This window comes from Grus americana, chromosome 5, assembly GCF_028858705.1.
Source record: "Grus americana isolate bGruAme1 chromosome 5, bGruAme1.mat, whole genome shotgun sequence".
NCBI classification, from domain to species: domain Eukaryota; kingdom Metazoa; phylum Chordata; class Aves; order Gruiformes; family Gruidae; genus Grus; species Grus americana.
The window spans coordinates 15,103,942-15,126,292 of NC_072856.1; the positions used below are offsets into that span (position 1 = coordinate 15,103,942).

General features: G+C 36.6%; 1 protein-coding gene across 11 annotated transcripts in view; it reads right to left on the minus strand.

Annotated features, from left to right (window-relative positions):
• SOX6 (SRY-box transcription factor 6) overlaps positions 1-22,351 on the minus strand; it is a 374,241-nt gene that overhangs the window by 204,544 nt on the left and 147,346 nt on the right. For all 11 annotated transcript variants that reach the window (XM_054827505.1, XM_054827506.1, XM_054827508.1 and 8 more), the window contains one exon: positions 13,939-14,149. In XM_054827505.1, coding sequence (XP_054683480.1) covers positions 13,939-14,149 — 211 coding nt within the window. The remainder of the gene's footprint in view (positions 1-13,938; positions 14,150-22,351) is intronic.

A 22,351-nucleotide genomic window follows, 5' to 3' on the forward strand; every position in this document is an offset into this window, starting at 1 on the left:
ATTTACCTATAAACCAGCTGACAAAGTTTTAATGTCCTTAAAAAACCTCTGTGTTTGCTACTTTGACCAGAAATCAGAGATCCAGAGCACTGATGATACAATTCCTTCTCTTCCCATTTTCATTCTGTGCATTCCTGCTACCGCTACATACCTTTCTGAACCTCAGCATATGTTACTGGGGGTATGTTTTCCAAACTGCTTTCTCATCACGTAGCTCTGTCCTTACTGACTTTTGAACCCACTGATTTTTGTGTGGTTTTGTTTTGTTGTTGTTCTTTTTTTAAAACACAATCTTAGGTCTCTCCTGCTCTGCCATGTTACAAATTTCACAATAACTAACCATCATTTTTCTAAAGGTCTTTTAACTCAAATTTATTTATAGATTACCCTCGTAAATCTAAAGAACTTACTCATCCTACTAGAAAGTTGCAGAGCACACAGACTGTTGAAGATCACAGTTGTACAAAAACAACTCACAAAGTTTCAGGGAATTCATAGTGACTCAAAATAAATTTTTTCCATCTCCTCAAGAGGGTTAGTTCTGGGGTTTTTTTTAAGATATACAATATGAAGAACAACTTGGAGAAACAATGCACAAGTTGTGTTGTAATCACATAACAGCTAAGACATGAGCAGCTGAGCAGAAGGAAGATGGGCAGTGGAATGCCATACAGTAATCAGCACTGTTGACTAATCAGAATTTGAGACACTAGAAGGTAATAAGGGTATTATAAAGAATGGCTTATTGAAGGAGCAGCTGTTTATGTGTAGCTCACTGTTTAAATGAGTTCCACTAGATTGCCATGGTATGTTTTGGTAAAAATGTTTTGCTAAAAAAAAAAAAAAAAAAAAAGATATTATATCAGGAAGAGCAAGCACGAGGGAGCAAATATCTGGATATGATGACCACAAGTACACTAATAGAAGCAGTCATCTAGGTACTGGGGACCTCTAAAAAATGTCATAAATTCAGTGGCCCTGGAAGTTACAAAAGAATATTCATTACTTAGGCAAAGCCTAAATGTCATCTTTGTTAGCCTCCACCACTGAGTGTTGTTGCCATGGGCACAAGAGCTGAGGTGGTTATGAAGGGTAATAGACAAAGAGGAGAAAAACCGAAGGAAACTATAACTAAAAACAACTACAGAGCCATTTTAGGACATTTCTATTTGCACCAACAACCAATAAACACAATAAATAAATTCGACCTAATTTACAAAACAAGCCAACCTTCCACATAAACATAATAATAAAATAGTGCTATGATTTCAACTAGGAAAATCTAATTAAATAATGTTAAAAGACCAAAAATAGAAACAATATTCAAAATTGCACCAGTGAAAGCGACAACTCACCGTAATCCTCAGACAATAATCATGTTGTTCAAATCTATGTGCCATAGGGCTGCTCAACAGTTTTTTGTTTGCTTGTTTGTTTTTAGAAACCAACTTACAGTTTTGTTTTTAAAAATATCTTTGAACTGTTGGGAGCAGGAAGGAGACTGCCTAACAGTAGTGGAAATTTATCATAATCCATTATTTAAAATGTTCTACTTTGGACAGCAAGGGCTTGGTAATATTTAAAAGCAGTCAGCAAGCAGTGGAAACTCTGGTATCTTTTGTAACAGTTCACATGTCAAACTGGCAAAGTGCCCACAGTGTACGGCAGAAAAATCTATTTAATGTCTGCCCCACAAGGCGACATGAGGCTTGATTGGCAGAAAGCAGAGAGTGGCTTTTGATCATGTGTCCTAACAAGCAGTTCCAGCTCCTGTCTCTTCGGCTGAACGGCTCCACATTACCTATTCAAACAGAAGTGACAGGCCACTGCACTACTCTTTGGCTCTAGTCTCACGCAGTGGGAGCTATGCTGGAGACAGAGCCACTGATTAAATATATCACTTTTTCAAGACAAGCAGGTTGTCTGAATCAAAGTTGGGCAGAATAGACTCAACATTATTAAAAGAGGATATAAAACTGGAGTTGAGTGATGTTAGGCCAGTTTGTACAGCCTCAGGGATTCACAGACTGACAAGGGGAATAAGGAACAGCAGAACTCATAAAGCAGGGTCAGAAATTAGCTGTGACACCTTGGCCATTTTCCCATCACTTCAGGGCCACTGTGTTTCAAATCCTGTAGTCTCTTCTTGGCCTTTTTTTTAATGATTTAGTTTGCATGGAGGAGGGGGGACACACACATAAAAATCGTTAACTACTGAAAGTTGCAAATTGCGGTTTGACAATAAAAGATAAAATATTAGCCACATTTTGCCACCTAATACACAGTGTTTTCTAATTAGATTGGGGCTTTTTCCTTGTGTTCTCATCAGCCAAATTATTGTCATCAAATAATTTGTTGATACAGCACTAGCTACTCTTGCTCTAAGGAACAACTGAAAGCTGGGGAAAATGACTGAATAGAGATGCATATTACATTGCCTTGTTAGTTCATTAACAAATTGGTTTGATTTTTGAGGTTACATGTCTGGCCACTGTCTGTTGTGTTATCTGATACACAGACACGGAAAGGCAACAGACATGATATCTCATAATTATATCACAGAAACAACGGATCCACTGAAACTTGGAGGAACCAAGGCTCCAACTAAATTTTTAATTACGAGGATAACTGCAGATATAACAAAACCTATTAATAAAGCTGCAAGAACTGCATTTAAACAGCTAAAAACACAAACAGTCCACAGAGGACACTGAGAAACTGAAGTAAGGGAAGCTTATTTTACTTAGTGAGGCATGTGCACGCCAGATCGATAAAATTACTTCCGAGGTATTCAAAGTTCTGTTAAAAAACATTAAAATTATGATACAAAATCTAGACAGATTTTTTTCAGAACTACTCCTGCAGTAATTCCATTGAAAATAATAGAGTCACCTCAGGAATAAACTTGGTTCAATATTTATTTTTCACTACGGCAAGTTCTTCTGACATTTTAACAAACCTCTGCCTGATGTGTTAGTTTTTGTTTCACTGTAAATATTTAAAAGTAATCTGCTTGTTACATATTTAAGATATGATAAGGACTGCTAAGACCTACACTTAGAACCAGAGCTGTTTTAAACATTGAATATGCAGGTAAATTTGAAGATAGAGCAGAAAGAGCCGAACCCTGTCCTCATGCATATCCCCTAACACCTACAGGGTAGCATAAATGCAAACAGAATTCAGTCTTAAGGTGGTGTTGGACTAACAAGAAATTCAGTACAGAGCTCTCAATGGTTTTGGTGCCACTGCAGGCTCTCTAGACTGTGTTCAGAGTTCCTCCAGATGGGTGAAAGAGCCTACTTGCCTCACCATTTTCAAACAAATAAAAGACAGAAGAGTATTCAAGATGGGTTTTTTTAGATTCAGTGAAGATCACAATTCACCTCAGAAGGTGATATCACATCAAGTTCTTTAAGAAATGTGAGAAGGCAGCAGTGCATTATAGCTTCCCATCAAAATATGGCAAATAGTTATGCAAAGCATTAAGTAAAACAGTTAACAAAAAGGAAGATGAAAATAAACAGGCACTCACACGTAGGGCACTGTGCCCAGGAACTCTGGGCACCTATGTAAGTAAAACTAAAAATATATTATGATTAATAAAAGAAAACAGCTATTAGATAGATTCCAAAATGCTAGGCTGTAGAACAAGACATTTTGGCACTACTTTACTTCTTGGCAGCCCATGTGAAAGACCGACCCAAGACTGCAGCGGAATGGGTGCTGCTAGTCAGGACGGAGCAACGCTAAGAGGAGCTATCTGCAGGTGTTTACACAGTACTTCCCGTTATCACTGTACTTAACAAGGGCTATTGCACTCTTTTTGTCCTGAATATCACAATCTGAACTCTACAGAAACACCACCACTTCTTTAATAATATAAAGTAATGCAGAATAGGGAGGATTTTGACACATCAAGAACTATTAACTTTGCTTCATTTTGGAGATCAACTTGCCAATGAGTAAATAAGGAAGAAGCCTGGCTACAAATGGGAATTAGAAGGATTCCTCACAATCCAAAACACACTTATGAAGCACAGAAACATGTAGTTCAGAACACTGAATTACGTTTTGTTTTCACTTTGCATTCATCAGCTATGCACTGGGAAGTGAGAGCACACACGCTGGGTTAAAACTCAAATTATACAGATGAACAGGACTCAGGGCTTTAGGCATACTACCCTTGCAGTTCACGATAAAGCCCTTCTAGGCTTTAAAGGTACCAAAGCAGTCCTAAAGTGCAGAACTAGAGGCCTTAAAATAAACCATATTTGAGACCACACCTGGGGTGCTGTGCGCAGCTCTGGGCTCCCCAGTACAAGAAAGCCATGGGCATACTGGAGGGAGTCCAGCAACGGGCCGCAAGACAACCGAGTGGAGCATCTCTTACATGAAGAGGGGCTGAGTGTGCTGTGAGTGTTTAGCCTGGAAAAGAGCAGGCTCCAGGGGATAATATATAAATATCTGATGGCGGGAGTAAAGAAGACAGACCCACACTCTTCTCTGTGTTGACCAGTGACAGGCCTAGAGCCAAAGGGCACAAATGGAAATACAGGAAATTCCCTTGAAACATAAGAAAAACCTTTCTTACTGTAAGGATGACCAAACACTGCACTGGTTACGGAGTTTCCATCCTTGGAGATACTAAAAGACTGATGGGACATGGCCCTGAGCAACCTGTTCTAGGCAATCCTGCTCTGAGCGGGGAGGTTGGACCTGACAACCGCAAGCGGTGCCTTCCCACCTCAGTCACTCTCTGATTCTCCAGCTCTATGAAATCGACTGCAAATTGAGTGCAGGAGAACATGGACAGTCACTGAAATGAAGACAGTAAGGCTCTCTCACCTATTGGCTGATATGCTTGAAAGAAGAAAGCTGCTTTTAATGATGACATCCTACATTTTATGATGCTGAACTGAGCGGTTCTTTGTAAAATGGATAAATTCAAAATCCAGTTTCCTCCCTCACATTCTAAAAAGCTCCACAAGATTTCCAAAATTTTAAAGCTCAAATTCTTCCCATTACAAATTTCAGGAAAAAAAATAAAAATGTACAAAAAATACTTAAATAAAGTACCATTTAAAATGGAAGGAAATTAACTACTATTTTTTTTTCCTCATTCTTATTTGTATTTAATAATACACAAAAGTAACACTAACGTTGAATGGTTTTAGTCTCCTTAACATAATATTTGTTTGGGGTTAATTAGCATGGCTGAAGACTAATCTTAATAATTGTTTGTTGTTTCCACTGGAGGCAGGTTTCCCTCACGAAAGAAGTGGCATCTTGGAGTTTCAGACAAAAACAGAGAGGCGAGAGTAGCTGCTGTCTCCGTTAGATGAACAAGACAGCCTGAGCACGTAGCTGCCTCGTGCAGCCAGGCAGCGAATGCCTCTGTCTCTCTTGTGGCAACCAAATAAAGTTGTCAAAATTATTTTTAAGTAATGATAAGGTATCTAAACCAAATACTGTATAGAAAAATAAGGAATATATCAGCATTTAAAATGTATATGCTGCTGAGCATTTTTACTGTCATTTCTTTAAGAAAAGCAGATCTAATTAGCTGTATCTCTAAAGTGCGTACCTAGCATTTTTATTATGTATTATAACATTTTGCTTAGAGTTGACATTTTTATTCTGACAAGCACTGTCTGGAGAGCTCTCAATAAATAATACATTTACAATTTTCAGTAAATAAGCACTGGACACAAATCGTTATCCTTACTTACAGCTGCCCCTCTCTAATAGTGCTTTTACAAGTAAGGTGACTATTCAGTCTAATGCAATACTCTCAGTGCTGGAGAGATATTTTCATTCATTACCCCAGTCACAAGCACTTAAAGCACTTTTAGGCCCTGTTGCAAAACAGCAGGAATGGCAAAGGAAGTAAGACCGACTAAAACTAAAGTTCATCACCAAAGAAATCTGAGGTCATTCACCCCACAGAACTTGGAAAATACAATGGCATACAAGATCAGCCACATTCAAGCCCAATCTTTCCCTCATATTTTCATATTTACATTAGCAATTTTAGGAAGGGAAGTATTGCAGTCTAGTCCCTACTATTAACGTGATGACTACAAAATGTATTCAAATTCCCGTTTTAAAGCATGATGTGATCATAACGTTGTTTGTGTCACAGTACATCAGAAATCAATGAAGTTTGAATTTATTTTTCTGCTGCCAAGATCACACGACTGAAAAAACTCTCCGTGTTTTTACAGCTATTTGCTCATGTACATTCTTCGCCGCAGAGCCCAATGTCAGTTGTACCCATTCATATTGAACTTGCATTCCTTACTGCCCTAAGGAAAAAGCTGGCTTTTTAGATATGCTTTTTTAATAATACTTTCATAATACTAATAGCATATAAATAGTGTAAAGATAGCTGATCTTACACCATGTCTAAAAAGGAGATAAAAATGTAGAGGAGCATAGTGCAGAAAATTATATAAAATGGAAGCATGGAGACAATTTATCACACAGTAAAACTTAAATTAAATTAAATTGTATCCAGCTGTGTCAGATTTGAGGGGTACAGTTGGATTAAAGAAAAAGATGAGATGACCTCTGAAGGTAAGACAGTGGAAAAAACAGTCACTGGGGAGGAACTGGTTGGAATGGTCAGTGGGTCCTGGCACTGAGAAGGTCTCAGCCTGTTTCAGTTTAATCTGTCCCTGTCTACAGCTCAAGCTCAGAGACAATGAGGAAAGGCTGAAAGGCCATTTGTTCTAATGAAAATGATTTTACTCATCTGAAATATTCAGGGCTGAATAAAGACATTTCCTCAATGTGAGTATCTCAACGTGGTGAAAGTAAACATCTACCCAAAAAATACTTTAAGGAGTTATCGTAGCTAGAAGGGATGTCCAAATCTTCAGAATTAAGACCTAAATTTCAGACTACCCACATCAGGATTCAAGCTATGATCAATTCTGTTTGTTAGCAAAAGGAACAATCTTGCAGAGGTACAAAGCTTCAACAAGAAAATAACATGCATTGGGAAACAGAACCTCCATAAAAGTAGAAGCTCCGTAAAATGCCATAGATCCTACATCTGGATAACTGCCTGGTAGTAGCCAAGGTGTATTTTCACCTGACAGGTCCTCATGTGGCTATTTCCGTTCAACTTCCAGCAGATCCTATTATGAAAAATGCTACCATCATACTTGCCACATTTTGTTGATAATCCTGAATTAGATCTAAGAACTGAAGGGAGATGAAAACCTTTTAGCAAAAAAGATGGTTTCCATAATCTATTGACTTATTCATATAGATCTCATTCTTCATGATACCAATGTAAAAGCCTGTAGTTTCCCCATTTCTGTGCCATGACCAAATTTCAGAACAAAGAAAACTAAAGAGAAACTTTCATATGTAGTATGACACATACTGAAAAGTGCTGAAGAATTACTATACTGTAATCCACACAGAACCTGTGAGTAATGATTAGATGCTCAAATGCTGCAACACTGGGCAAGATTATAGTGTAGACAGCCAGAAGAAATGCAAAGATAAGGTGGAAAGATGACAACATGTGCTGGTTTCTTAAATAAAAATTGTGAGACAACATTTAATCACAAAATAGTACTCTGAAAGATTTAAAGGATATAAGACAGGAAACAGTCAAACATGCATAAATTCTCATATACCTAGAAGGATAAATAAAAATATGAGACAAATTATTAATGACCAGATACAGTATGGTTACACAGGCTGGGTCCACCTTTGCAAAAAAAAATATTTATATGTTGCATTCTAAATGTCAATAAAACAAGTTCATTAAAGTTATTTCTGCTTCCAACAAGAATGAATTCTTGATAGAAAGAATCTAGGCTGAATCTTCTTTTAGTTACCAGGAAAATAACCCTACAAACCACTTTCTTTGTGCTAATGTTCTTAAAAAGTTCTAAATTACTTTAACACATTAAGACATAGGAATTCATTGTACACTTCAACAAATGAATTCTTAGAAATTTTATGATACTCTCTAAATAGAAGAACATATTGTTCTAAAACAACAACATAAATTGCAAGAAACAGGAGTGACCAATGTGATTTTACCAAGATCATTGGACAAAAAAAAAAAAAAAAAGAGACAGTGAGTTGCATTTAATTATATGGTAAAGAGGTAAGTAATTAAAGAAAATAGTGGTTCCTCTAATTTGATTTGAGTCACCTATTTATTCAGTGGACTTTGGGCTTTTGTGTTTTTATTTTGGAAGCATTTTTGGAGCTTAGCAGAAAAATTCCTCAGCCTAGATGCTCCCATATATGGCTTCTAACAAAAAGCAAGTCAAAGATATGTATTAAATTAACTATATACATAACTGATTCTGAATTTGCTTACCAAAAAGGATTTTTAAGAAGAAGGAAAGGAAAACAAGATGAGGGGGGTACTTAGCAGATGTGGCAAGGTTTTTCAAAGATGATGAAATGATTTTGAAGAAGGTAGGTTTTTTCACATCCAGAGGGCTTGTTTCTAGCTGAGAGGAACCCCAGTTACCATTTACGAATTCCACAGATATCACGTAAAATAGAACAGTAGTATGAATTCATTTTTAACAATTAGTTTAGATAATCCTAATATCAAATCCCAGTAACATTTTTAAAGCCTTAAAACAGAACAAAATACCTGTAGCCATCAAGAAAACTGAAGAATAAAGAACAGGGGTCTGTAAATGCCAGATGTATTAGGACAACCAGGGATCATGCCTTCATCACTGGAAAGTGTGGGTATAAAGCACACCACAAGACAGATAACTTGAATTAAATCTCAGTAAAACTTCTGAAAAACATTCAAAAATATTCTTTAACCACAGATTGTCAGTAGTTCACTTCTAGACCTGATCCACAGAAGAGAACTCCTGACATGTAATGTCCTCAAAGGTTGTGCTTAGAACTATACCAGAGAACAAGTGTATATCCTGAACTCTATTCTCAGTTGTGGCAGGCTTAAAACAAAGAAAACAAAACTGAAACTCTCCATTCATTTACTATGATATAGCACACACAGATCCCACTTAGAAAAGAAAAACACACCAACAACAATAACAAAAAACAACCCAAAAAACCCAACAGAAAAACCTGCATAAAATTACAACAAAAATGGTTTACCAGTATCCAGTTATAAAGCACAGCATGTGAAAGTTTAAGTTTCTTTATTTCCCACTGAAGTCAACAGGAAATATGTACATATTTGAGTATACTGTCCTTACTGGCATTATAGAAAATTTTTAGAGGAAGCGTTAATCTATTTTAAGTCAATATAAAAGAAAGCCTTCAATTATTATTAACTAATGAAGCTGGAGGAGGAAAAAACCCCCCAAAAACCCCACCAAATCAGAAAAAAAACCCACTACTGAGTAGTGTAGTAAGATTTTCACTATTGTATATAAAATGAATAATACATGCGAATCCTTAATTTTTAATTTAGATATCTTTAGACGTATTATATATCACTATGAGTTACACATATCCACCCATAGAGAGAGAGTAAAAACAGGTGCACATGACAGAGAATAAATGGAAATTTATGAATATACTACTCTTTATATAGAAGTTCATTATTCCAACATGCATACGTAAAAATCTTTGATCTCTGAATGTTCAACTATGGTCCTCAAGGAGGAAACAAGAATGGGAAGCAGTTTATAAAAAGCTTGTGCTAGAATTCTGAACTGAGCTTGGTTGAAAAATGATACTGTATACATCGCTCAGAATCAAGGTCAAAAGTGAATTAGGAATCCAGGCCCTGAGTAATGAGGGCTTAGCACTTAGCAGAAATGACATGCCCAGTTTCCAGCTCAGAAGTGCCAGCTGACCTGCCAACCTAGCATTCCAGATCTGAAAGGGGGAAATCTGCTCTCCTAGCTACAGACAAGATGTGTACTACTAATTATTGCTCGTAGAGGCTTATGATGAAGTACAGTAGGATAGTTGTCTGGAAGCCAATTCTCAGCCTAGAATTCAGGCAACCCAGGCAATGTAAATCTGTCTCACAAAAGTAATATAAGCAATATTCTGAAAGAAAAGTCTTTTACTGAAGGGGGATAGAAAGGGAAAGCAGCAGTCTGGCCATACTATCTAACATAAACTCTTCATTTGAGCCGTAAAGAGATTTAAAACTTGATTGTAATGGTGGATACTTCCAAAGAAAAAAACCAGGAAAACAATCCTTCTGCTCATACAAAAACTAAGATGATGAATATATTGAAGTTATCCAAGAGGCCCTAGAGTCCAGAGTTGTTGATTAAATTAGACACCTGTTCATTTCTGACCTCTTCCGTCTTATGAGAACACATGTCAGCAAAGTCTTTACATACTCAAATTAACTCTAAATATTTGTAGCATTCTTTTGTTTTTTTCCAAGTTACAATTTTCTCATCAATTTTCTCATTTCCAAATAATTACAAATTAAAACACAGGAATGCCTTGATGTACAAAGTATGCAAACACTGGACCATGAAAGTCAAAAAATGTAGTTTATCCTGTGATGTTGGTAATCTTTGTTCAAACTAGAAATAATGCTAAAAATATACCTAAGGTATATTCAGTCCTGTATGAGGCGCTCATGTTCCCAGTATTACACACAAGACATGACACTGGCTGAAGCACTATTATTAAAGAGAGATTAAAACAGCTGTACATTATGCTGAAGCACTCACTCTTTCCTTTACAAACAGACGGTCCTGGATTACAAGCAGCACTTGACCATTTAAATCACTACAACAACCAGATTTAACCAGCTGGGCCATATTCTCTTAGGCAATGCCTGTTGACCTCCTCAGTCACAGCTGCTCAGATGAAATTCTCATTAGGCAACTTATTTTCAGAAGCCAAAGGACTCTGATTAAATATATCTATTTAGACACGATAAAGTCTTTCAGTATATATTTCTTTCCCAATGTTATGAAGTACAATGGACACCACAAGTAGTATGTACAAGCAGAACAGACAGCAAATATCTGAAGGTATACCACAAAATATTTGACTCCAGCAACTCATATTACTCAAATTCAGATCCTATAGAAGGACCAGACAGTTACTATAATAACAGTAAAAGAGACTTGTTGCTGTACTTGTGGGAGGGAGTTAGAGCAGATGACTGGAATTCTTGAGTTCTTTATTCCACTTCTAACTCTACAATTAACTTGACATATGACCGTATGTTAGCCCAATTCCCACAGCTACATCAACGGTCATGGAGCTCCTCCCTATAAAAGATGCTAACATGTACTATTAATTTATGCAAAGGAGTGATGCAAGACTTCAAGCCCCACTGATTTTACACAGTAGTATGCAGTAGAAATACATGTCTTTTCCCCATTACATTCATTAAAGCAATTATATTATGCTATCTATTTGCTAAAAAAAACCAGCAGGTTTTTTTTTGCTTGGGGTTGTTTTTTTTTTTTAATTTGGCTAAGCAATTTTGTGACAGATCAGAACTTATTACACAAAGGGCTCCTCAACAGCATTGGCTGCACACCATTTTAAGAAAAGAACTCCACAGAAACCTATTTTAAAGGATAGGTGTTAGAGCACATCACGTATGGTATACGTGTGATTAGGCTATTAATATTAATTAGGTTGTTTAAAAGAGACTATAAGATGGAAAAACATTTTCATAATCCTGGATCTCATTTCTCCAACAAACCTTGCACTGAGTCAGTTGCAGCACCCACAGTCACAACAAAGATCAGTCTTAAAATAGTAATTATTTTCACAATGTTATTTTATTCCAATCAAACAAGTATGGAGAGTTTACTTTTTAATTCAGAGAAACCTCTGAATACTGAAATAGCTACTCAAATCTGTCATAAGAATTTTGGTATTCCTCATCTACACAGAAATTTAACATCATTGAACTTCCTAAGTGTAAGAAGGAAGATTTTCCTGAAGATTTTCCAATCTTTCAATTAATGATTTTTCTGTGCTAGTTTATATGGTCCAGTCCGATGTTCATTAATTATTTTCTGTAAAATGGAAGTCACCTTTTTTTCCCTACAGAAAATGCTGGATGGATTGAAAAGAACTTAACACGAAGATACAGTCAATTACCTTTGAACTTACAGGCAGACTTTAGAATAATTTTCCAGTATAATGTGGTCCATAAAAGGCAAGATTATTTTATAGATCAAAAATGACCTTTATTTCACAGCTGGTGAGAACATACAGCATGGAAGGCTCAGACTCAGTGAGAGGGATTTCTCTGCTGTGCACATACCTCTCAAATCAACTAGCGTATACTAATACAGAGGAAGTGCAGAAAATTCTTGAGAATTCATACAAACATCAGCTATGAAACGCTTGAATCCTTACAGGAAGATCCTATGTTTAAACTTTTTGATGCACATTTTTATTAGCACACCATTCAGTATACTCCTGGAAAAGCCTTAGCTGTGGTGTCACTATAATCAACAGCAACTTGTATACTCCCGCAGCAAAGTATGAGCCAAGACCTTTGATTAGCATGGAGTGTCGAACGACTGTTACTGACTGTAAAAAACAACTTTGCCAAAGTAACATTTAAAATAGTTTTCCTAGTCTAACCACGAAATCTAAGACAGCAATTTTTAAAAGAGTGATCTTTACAGCTGAAAACAGACAGATGGTAGTAAAGAATCTGGGACATTCTCTCTTTAGAGATGTTTCACCAGCTTCAGAAAGGACACCTATAGAACACATTTATCTATGTGCTGGCATTTAACAATTATGCCAAGAAATCTGAAAGCCTACTTCAATCCCTACATGGTTTTATCCCATATTTAAACAGATTATTGTATCAGCATAAATTCTAATTGAAATCTACGTTGCTACATGGAGCCAAGGGATCCTAAAGTGCACCGTTTGAAGTGCACTGTGACCATACCATGAAATTGAGGAGGTAATATCATTCTGAACTCATTCATATTTCAAAGAAAAAAGGGATCACAAAGTTCTACTGCCTTGTGGTTCTACTATGTTACAAATATTCTTCCTGGGTTATTTTTAATGCCACAAAACAACACTGATAAATTAACTAACAGAACCCACGTAGATGCCTCCACACCTGTTAATCTATTTCAGAGCTTCAGGCTCTCACATCTTCCCGGGTTCAAACTCATGTATGAGTTCACAGGCTAGAAGGTATTGTTGCAGAAGCAACCAAGACTTCATTCTATTTGACATGGGGAGAGATTTTCATAGTGGACCCTGACCATGTGCACACATATACTGATAAGCTCATTCTCCAATTCTGTTTAGTTCCTATCAAGGCCAAAATCTTAGCAAAGTCAATAAAAACATCTGAATAAGGACTGAATACATAAACTGCCTTACAATTCGAAAATTTGTCCTCATTTTTATCTCTCTCTTTTAACACTTGTAACAATATCTGAGCAGACTGTAAAAAAAATTGATTTTTTTCAGTCGCAATTCTAGATATATAGGTCAGAGCTAGGTACTCTTTACACTTAAAACTGCTTCCCATTCTCCTAGCCACACATGCTAGGTCATTAAGATGATGAAAGATGAGAATTTCTAAGGCAAAACAAACCAGCTCATGTTTTATTCATTCCTATTGTTTAAAATAAACGTTTATCTTTTAAAAGAAAAAAGAACAAATACCAGTGAAGAATATCCCTCACAACTCTACAACCAGTTAAGAAATCATCGTAACCTTCCAAGTAAGACTTTTCACCTAAACCGACATTCTTGCTTCGACTCACAGACAACCAATACAATTTAGAAAGTTTTAAAAAACTGGCATATTTGTCTAAAATCCCTAATGGATCTCAAGCTACCATTGCCATGGTAACCTGTGAATAACTTTATCCTAGCCTTTGCCAATTATGCAATTTTCTGGCTGTTGATACCCAACACATTCTTTATGCCATAAAAATTGAAGGGTCTGGGGGTGGGGAAACTGTATTGGTCTTATCCAACACATACCCTCTTGCTCAGTCCTGGTCATTTCTTCTAGTTTCTTCTGCTTCAGTGTGTCCACCACATCTGCAAGGCTTCCTTTGCGGCGTTCTGGCGTTCCAAAATTAACACTGGTCATTAGCTCGCTGCGGTCACGACCTCCTTCATCGGGCTTGTTTGGTGAGGTAGAGGTATTTCGGAAGGAATATAGGGAACATAACTTATTACTCTCTGACTCCTGCAAAGAAATAATACAATGTGAAAACATAGGCTATTCTCTTACATCAGAAGGATCTCAAACAGGTAAAAGTTGAAAGCATTATTTATTAGTTTGTAATACTAACGAGCCTATGTATCCTCCAGATTCTAAAATAAGCATTATGATTTGAATTTCTCAGTTTCAGTTCTTGACAGGGCCTCTTTTTTTCCTTAAGGCCAGTCCTCTCCATGCTTCTTATGCTCATACTTCATGTTTGAGATACTCCTCATCAAGGCTTTTCCTCTTTAGAAACAAATCACTTCAACACTTTTTTCAATGAATGTAAGCTTTTACAGTTTTCTTAGTTCCTGAAGTAAAGGCAATAAATGTAGCACTGAGAGAGAAAATACAGGTGAGGACAAATTATTCCTGGATAGATCCTCAGCTAATGGAACACAACATAGCTTTAAAACTAGAAAAAGATTTAGACCAATAATGACTGAGGAGTAAGGAATCAACTTCATAATTAAACAAAGCTTATGGTACATGTCTACCCATGCTCATTCTTTAAATTAAACCCTTTTCTTAAAGAATGAAGGTTATAATGCTGCTAATATACAAAAGGAGATGTTACTTTCCAGGCTAACACAGACAAGAATGAGCAAGGAAATTACTTTATGGCAGAACAAGTCATGTATGCTGATACATAGGTACTGAGACTACATGTATCAGAGAAGGTATTATATAGTCAAAAACACAGAAAGAGAAGTTAAAAGGGTTCATTTCCCTTGTCAATAGATAACACATAGTTATTTGAGCAATAAGCTATAAAAAAAAGCATCAGAAAGCAATGAGTAATGTCAATTCTTCTCAGTTTTGTGAGATGACCCAACAGTCAAGCCCTTTGTGAACTTCTCTGGCTCAGACCCCTCATTCTCCCAACCATAGACGCAACATTCACTGCATCTCTGCTCTCACTCTTGCAGCTAAAAAGAGCACAAATTATTCAATGTCCCCTCAAAAACTCAACCATGGGAATTTCTCACACACTTTCCTTTCCAAAAATCTTATTCTATTTAAATTTTTAATAATACCAGGCTAGGAGTGCTAAAAATTGGGGTAAAAAAAAAAAATCGAGGTTTTTTTGTGTATGGTATGCCTAGAAACGTCAGCTTGTATATTCAATGCCATAAAACAGACTTTCTTTAAAATAAAACAGTAATAATAATAATAGTGGCGACATATTTAAGATCTAAGAGATGAATTAATAGTTCTATCACAAATCATTCTCCCAATGCATAGTGTTCCCCACAAACAATAATATTCCTACTACTCTATGAGCTGAAAATACCCATCTACAGAGTACTGAAGAAACTTGTGTTGGGAAATGTCCCAGGTGAAACAAGGTCTGAAGAAAGGTAGACCAGAGAACATTAACATAAATCTTTGCTTCAGTCTTGAATGGATTAAGAAGTAGGTGTGCAATGTGACAGAAGGAGCAACACTAACAATGAGCAAGTGTGGTAACTAAGGGCTGTGGACTACATAGAACCTGGTGGTCACAAGTCATCATCAAGCACAGTAGTGTACGATCAGCACAGCACTATTATTGCCATTGGAGGAGGAAGCAGCATTTCCTAGTGATGTTGAAAATGTATTTATTCACTAAGACAGAAAACTAGAAGACACTATCTCATCCCAGCAGTAGTGGCACCCCTGTCAACACAGAGGTTTTGTAAGCACAGACAGAAAGAGAGGTGACACAGAACAAAAACTTTACCTTCATTTTTTCATCTATCAAACATTAAAGAATTTTTATTCCATCCATTTATATTCATTAAAGAATCAAACATCACAAACGACAACAATAGCTTACACAGACCAGGTACAGAGCTGAATTTATTTAGTTGCCTTTAGAAAAGGAAGGCTTTCGTATCTTCAATTGTTTCTAAAAACTACTTTGCATTTTTCTTAAAACTTAGTCTAAGTTACAATGGAGATGAAAAAAGCATCTTCTAATATTTTTCAAATTTAAAATTTGAATTTCTATAATATGTTTCCTCAATAAAGAGTTAATACTATATAACATGGCATTTTCACCTTTGAAGGCTATTGTATAAGAGCAACTCAGTAATTTTAAAGGACTTTGTACTCAAGAAAGCAACATCCTCTTACAGTACATGAAGTATATCCATCAGGCTCAATGCAGGGTTTTTCATGCTCTCAGCAAGGAACACTAAATCTATTGTTTAGGCCGGAAACAAGAAGATAAGGCTAATCTGTGGTGTAAGTAGAAATGACTGAATGTTCTTCCTCCTGATAACCTATCCTCTCCCTCGTCTGGATACATACATGGTCCAGCACAATGTTCCTTTGCTGCTAAGGACTCTGCAAGTCCTGTCTCCGTTAGGCAGCACATCCACACTTCTTTTTCTTGCCCAAAAGGCTGCAATGTCCATAATGAAGATGAGACAAGTTTGAACTCCATGCAAATGATGTACATTAATGGAATGGGGCAGAATGACAGCCTTTGCAAGAATGAGGATCTGTCCAACTAATAGAGTATTTTATATTGTCAGTTTTGTGGGTAATTACAATGTAGAATAAAAATTAAAAAATAAAAGGTATCCCAAATATTTTTGGTTCTGTTTGGCCCTACAGCTGTAGTATTAGGGTCACTAAATGGCTCATACATTTGCAGTGTATTATCTGAATTGGCACTCTAAGAAACCCAGTAAGGATGACTTTCTGAGACTCATCATTTTCTGAAATCAGAAATGGTTAAAAAGAGTGGCTGAGGATTCAGCAGGAGAACTGCACAAACTGAAAGGCATTCAAGGGATTAAATGGGCAAATGGAAAAACTGTAGACCAGTCCAGTGTAAATACCTTATCTAATAATAGCAGAACTCAGCTAGAAAAATCTAAATCAGCTGCATGTACAATTATCTGCAAGAAACAAAACCAATTCCCACGCATTCTATGATTCTAGATAAATTTGTGAATAATCTACAAATAGTTCAGTTTGTTGAAAACTAATAAATAGAGGTTGCAGCAAATTTATGAAGGATTTTAATTTGCTTGGTGGATCTTACAGGCTTTTGCAGACCAATGCATGTCACGTTTATGTCCCAGCACCTCACCCACTGCATGACCAAAAGTGCAGCTATCACATACATCAGATGCAGGCCTAGCTATCAAAAATTAATTTGCACTGGCATTCACAAGCAGCATGCAGATACCCTCCTAATGTAACTGGAAATACACCCTTATGGCCCAGGTCTCCTCTGAAGAGAGACTAATGGATCATGCATGTTGTCTGGGAGAAGAGGCATCTCCACAAGTTGCTTGTTGGTCCTCTTGCTTTAACGCATAAGGTACTCTCACTAGAAAATATGGAGTTCAGAATGGAAAAGGACCACCATACTTCTTATCATAGAATGAGAAAATAAATGCATGGTTAGGAAAGCAGAACCTGTTTCTTTTGAATACGGGAGGATTCAATAATGAAAGAGATCCTATCCTTGAGATGCTTTATAAAGCCACCTTTTACAGAATGAGGAAGCCCCAGTTCGTTTGACCTGAAGAGGGGAAAGAAAGGATGCTATTAAAGGCATTTTTCATGCTTTTTCCAAGAGCATGGAAGAAGAGGTAAAGACAAGTAAAGTGCCTAGCCAAGATCAACTCAAATGTTTTCATTTCGCAAAATCCAGCTGAGTAATCCATCAGCACTGATGAAAATTCTCCATGCAAATCAACTTTTTTCAGCATAAGTGATAATACTGAATAAGAAAATGGGCAAGAGAATATGACTGATAGGAATGTCCACTGAATGTATTTGGACACAATCTGGTGCCCAGATGCATCCAATAGCTACATAATACACTAGACAACTGATACATCCCTGAATTCTCAGGTTTAAAATTCATGTATTTCTATCAAATGGCATTTTTAAGTCTAGATTTGAAATAATATCTTCAACACATGACAGTCCCTTTGAAAGGTGCGTGATTTCGGTGATTTCCCTGTAAGGAGGGGGGATAAAAGGAAAATAACTTATAATAAGATAAATAGCAAACACTGAGTCTATGAACAAAAGATTTGACACAGAGCACGCTTCTTCTTCCAACATGGATGAAATTCGGTCACAGTAAACCCTATGCATTTTAATTGTGACTACATTAGGATTAATTCAATTTCCTGTCAAGAAGTAGAACAATAGCGACATATTACTAAAGTGTCAGTATCAAAATATTGTGTCCATCTGAAGCACATTTTACCTCCAATAAGAATGGAGTGCTTAGAAAAGAAGAACATGAAGAAAAAGCTGTTTGTACAATTTTGTGTTAGGTAAAAGTATTGCTTACTACAGATAACATAGCAAAGTGAGTTTCTTCTCAGTTTGATCCAAAGTGACATCTGGCGCAGATTGCTCAGGATCCCACCACACATTTGCTAGACTTATAAAACTATCCTCCCACTTACATGCGAATACCGGGTAATTGTAGAAGAACCATTTATGCTCATACCAGAATACAGAAGGGTATTGCACAGGGATTTTTGCCCACCACAATGGTGGCATCTGCAGACTAGCACTTAATAATTGGCAAACAATAAAATTTGAAGACAGCTTATTACACAAAATTAGGCATAAGTCCGATTGCTTAAGGAACAATACGTGTGATGATTTTACATCTTAAGCTTTCTTCTTTGCCTTACTGTGTCAAATATAAAGATGTTTTAAGTTGAAGAGCTATTTATTTGCAGAGATGACTAAACCAGAAAATCTTACTGCGCAGCGGCTGAAGACAGAAATTCAGCCTGGACCACTATTCTAGCTGCTTACCATTCAGCAGGGTCAAAATTGAGTCTACTTTTGAAACATTGGGGTTTAATATCAAGGCAAATAAAGGGCATTTTTCCTGTATACATCTCCTTGCCAGCCCATTAGCACAGGCAAAATTTTATTGCATATCATTCAACCCACTGTGCTTAGTGTTTTGACAAAATGTCCCTATTATAACAGATTAAATACCTATACACAGCCATTAAAATTTAAGAATTAGTTTTCAAAGTGGACAAAATGGAGAAAAATAAATAAATGCACAAAAGACAGAAAACTAGAAATTAGCAAGGCATGAATACTAAAATACTATGCATGGCTCATTCGGGGATAGGTAGCCTGCGCATGAAATCATACTTTTATTTACCCCCTAAAGCCTCTACCTAACCCCCTACTCATATGTCAACGAGAAAAGAGCATTAACATTTCCAGTGCAATATGGTAAAAGCTTTCCTAGGTCTATCCTTGGCCTTTTTCATGTTAGAGGGGCAGCACACTTCTTTAACCAGCCCCAAGTTTGGTTTAAATATATGTGGTCCAACAACAGTGTCCTTCGTCTCATCAGCTTTCCAGGCTGCCTGGTGTAAACAATGATTGGCCTGTTGGCCGCTCCTTTCAGAGCTGTTGTGAATGGCTGGAGTATAGTTTTGCTAACAATTCTGAGGAATTACAAACAACAGCTTTGTATAAATAAAGAGGGGGACTCTTTGTAACTATGTACGTGGTGTTTTCTTCGCACTTGGTAATAATTCCTTTAAAACTGTACCATTAAGATAATATGTATAGATATCTCAGCATGCCTCTTACTCTGAGAGAATGGTTTTTAGCATGTACATTCACTAAATTTCACAAGTTACATTGCTAAAATTCTTCAGAGAGAGAGCTCCTTCTGTACAAAGGAAGGAAAAACTTTATACTTTCTTAGAAGTTTCAGTTAAAAAGGGATTGAACAAATAATCATAATTTTCTAGTTAGTGTAAAAAATGTATTTTCTTGTGTATTTAGATTCTAACAGTTTAAGTAGTTCATTTTCCCATCAGTGGTCCCACTGGTTTTAACAGGATAAATGAGGGAGTACTGCTGTAACTGATGTAAATAAGGGTACTGAAAGTTGACCCAGTATTTTTCATATCGGGAAGCTAATGTTTATAGCAATAGCTGCAAACTGAATCACGAGCCAACTTGTGTCAACTTTTATGAAGCCCTTTTACTTCCAAAACAGAGCAAATACACACAAAATGACAGTTCTATCGGTGAAAGATTGTAGGCTAAAAATAAGATGCAATATTCTTGCTCCTTACTCTGAATGGCCAAAGTGAAAAAAAAGGGGGCTGCATTTGGGGGCTGAGAAGCAACATCTCAGTTTGGGGACTGGACGATCATGAGTGGAGATCTGGTTTGGGACAGATCTCTTTTTGGGATCCTCGTAAGGGTTAAGGACAATCTGGTGAACTGGATTCTCTGGTCAGGAGCCTTAGAAGCAGGGAGCGCACAAGGCTGCGGATTTTAATAAAGAGACTTTGCAGTTCCTTTATGGTGGCGTTTATGTTCCATGTAGGGAGGATAGATTCTGCCTGAGAGAGAGAAGCTCTCTGAAGGTGAGAAAAGAGGAAAATTCGGGAACTGAAACTGTGGGCTGTACAAAATCAGGATCACAGTGTTAGTTAGCAATTTAAGAATAACTACCATCAACTTTGATTGAAAGTTGATGACTGCAATCCTACTCAATAGCCAGAAAGAAAACTGTTTCTGTAAGAGTTCAACTGAAATCACAGGATGAATGGCCAAGAACGAGTAGAAAGCAAATATTACTAACATAAAATGTGTTAGCTGAATTGCTTATTTCCATGTGGATGAGGCTTTTCTGTTATAAAGGGATATTTATCTGTCTCTGCATTGAATGGGACACATGTAAACACCCCAGGAAAGTTGGATATCCAGAGTGGTTTTGATTCCAAGTACTAGAGGCATGCTGGCACTTGGAACTATTCTGGAGTTAACATATAATGAAAGCAAATGTTTACAAAATCATTTCCAATCACTACATTAAATAAGGTTTCCCATTTTGAGGAATTTAATTAAATAGAATTAAGAGAAATTAAAAATCTAAGTGATCATTTCCAATTCTCATCCGATTAAAAAAAAAAACAAAAGTTTTATTAAGAAAGATTTATTAAAATCCAAGGCTTGAGAATGACTGCTATGAGCTATTGAGAGAACATAATTCATAAAGTCTCAGCAAATTATGCTAGTGGGAGGGCAAATCGCAAGTAATGGAATAAAACCTCAAGTCTTTAACTCAGCATTTACTCTGATAAAACTTACACTGATTTCACTGCCAAAGTATAGGCTGAATACAATCTGTAAAAGGCTTGTATTTCGTCTTTTATGCACATCTAAAAACCTCAAGAAGAAACAATACAACAGTAAGCACTAGTTCTGAAGCCAAGAAATAATATGCTAAATTAAGGAAAAAAAAAGAGGAAAAAAGTTTTAGTTTAGATCAATGGTTTAAAAATGAGATGACCTAATAATCAGGCATATGCGACACAAATATGGCCTTATGAACAGGCCACTGTGAGACTAGATATCTGTTGGGAAGGAATAGGCAGGGACTTTTTTTTGATGTAAAATATGACCACTTAATTGCATCAATCCCTTCATAGTCAGTTGTTGGAGCAGACCAAATGAATCCAGGTACACCAACTTTTGGGTAGAAAGATTTCAGAAGGTTACAATTTTTCAACTATGTGATTTAAACCCTTCTCTTTACAAATGAGCAAATCCGTGAAAAATGTTGACAGGCATTTTGCTCCATTGCAGAAGAGAAAATCACCTCAAAATTCCTAAATACAATGACTAATCATTTCTATATGGCAATCAACTCACCCAGAAATGATACACATAAACTCATGTGTGCTTTTGTAAGAGCTAGATGCTAAGGATTTCCTTAATTATCCAAATACTGTATGTCCTAAGCCCCTGTGTTTAGGTTTGGTAATAAATCACAACAATATTGAGACTTTATGCCCTGGACTTTGGTTAAATGGTCTTATTAAAGAAAAAGTAATGGATGACCATTTACAGAATAAGCATTTAGACTTATATTTTCAGCGAAACTGAAACTGAAGATGCATTGTGATCAGTCGCAGCTGATTAGCACTGTTTACCTTTTGGGTAAATAAAGACACATATTTTGTGACGTATGCTTGTCAGAAGCTGCCAAATAAAATAAGGTTTGCGTGGCTTGGATATTCCAGACCACTTTGTATATATCCAACTTCCTCCTATTAGGTCGTCTTAGTTGTCCAACTTATAACTAGATCTATTGTAAATATCAAAATAAAATTTGTATTTATGTTTTGAGCAATATCAAATGCACATGGAAATCCTTCTCTG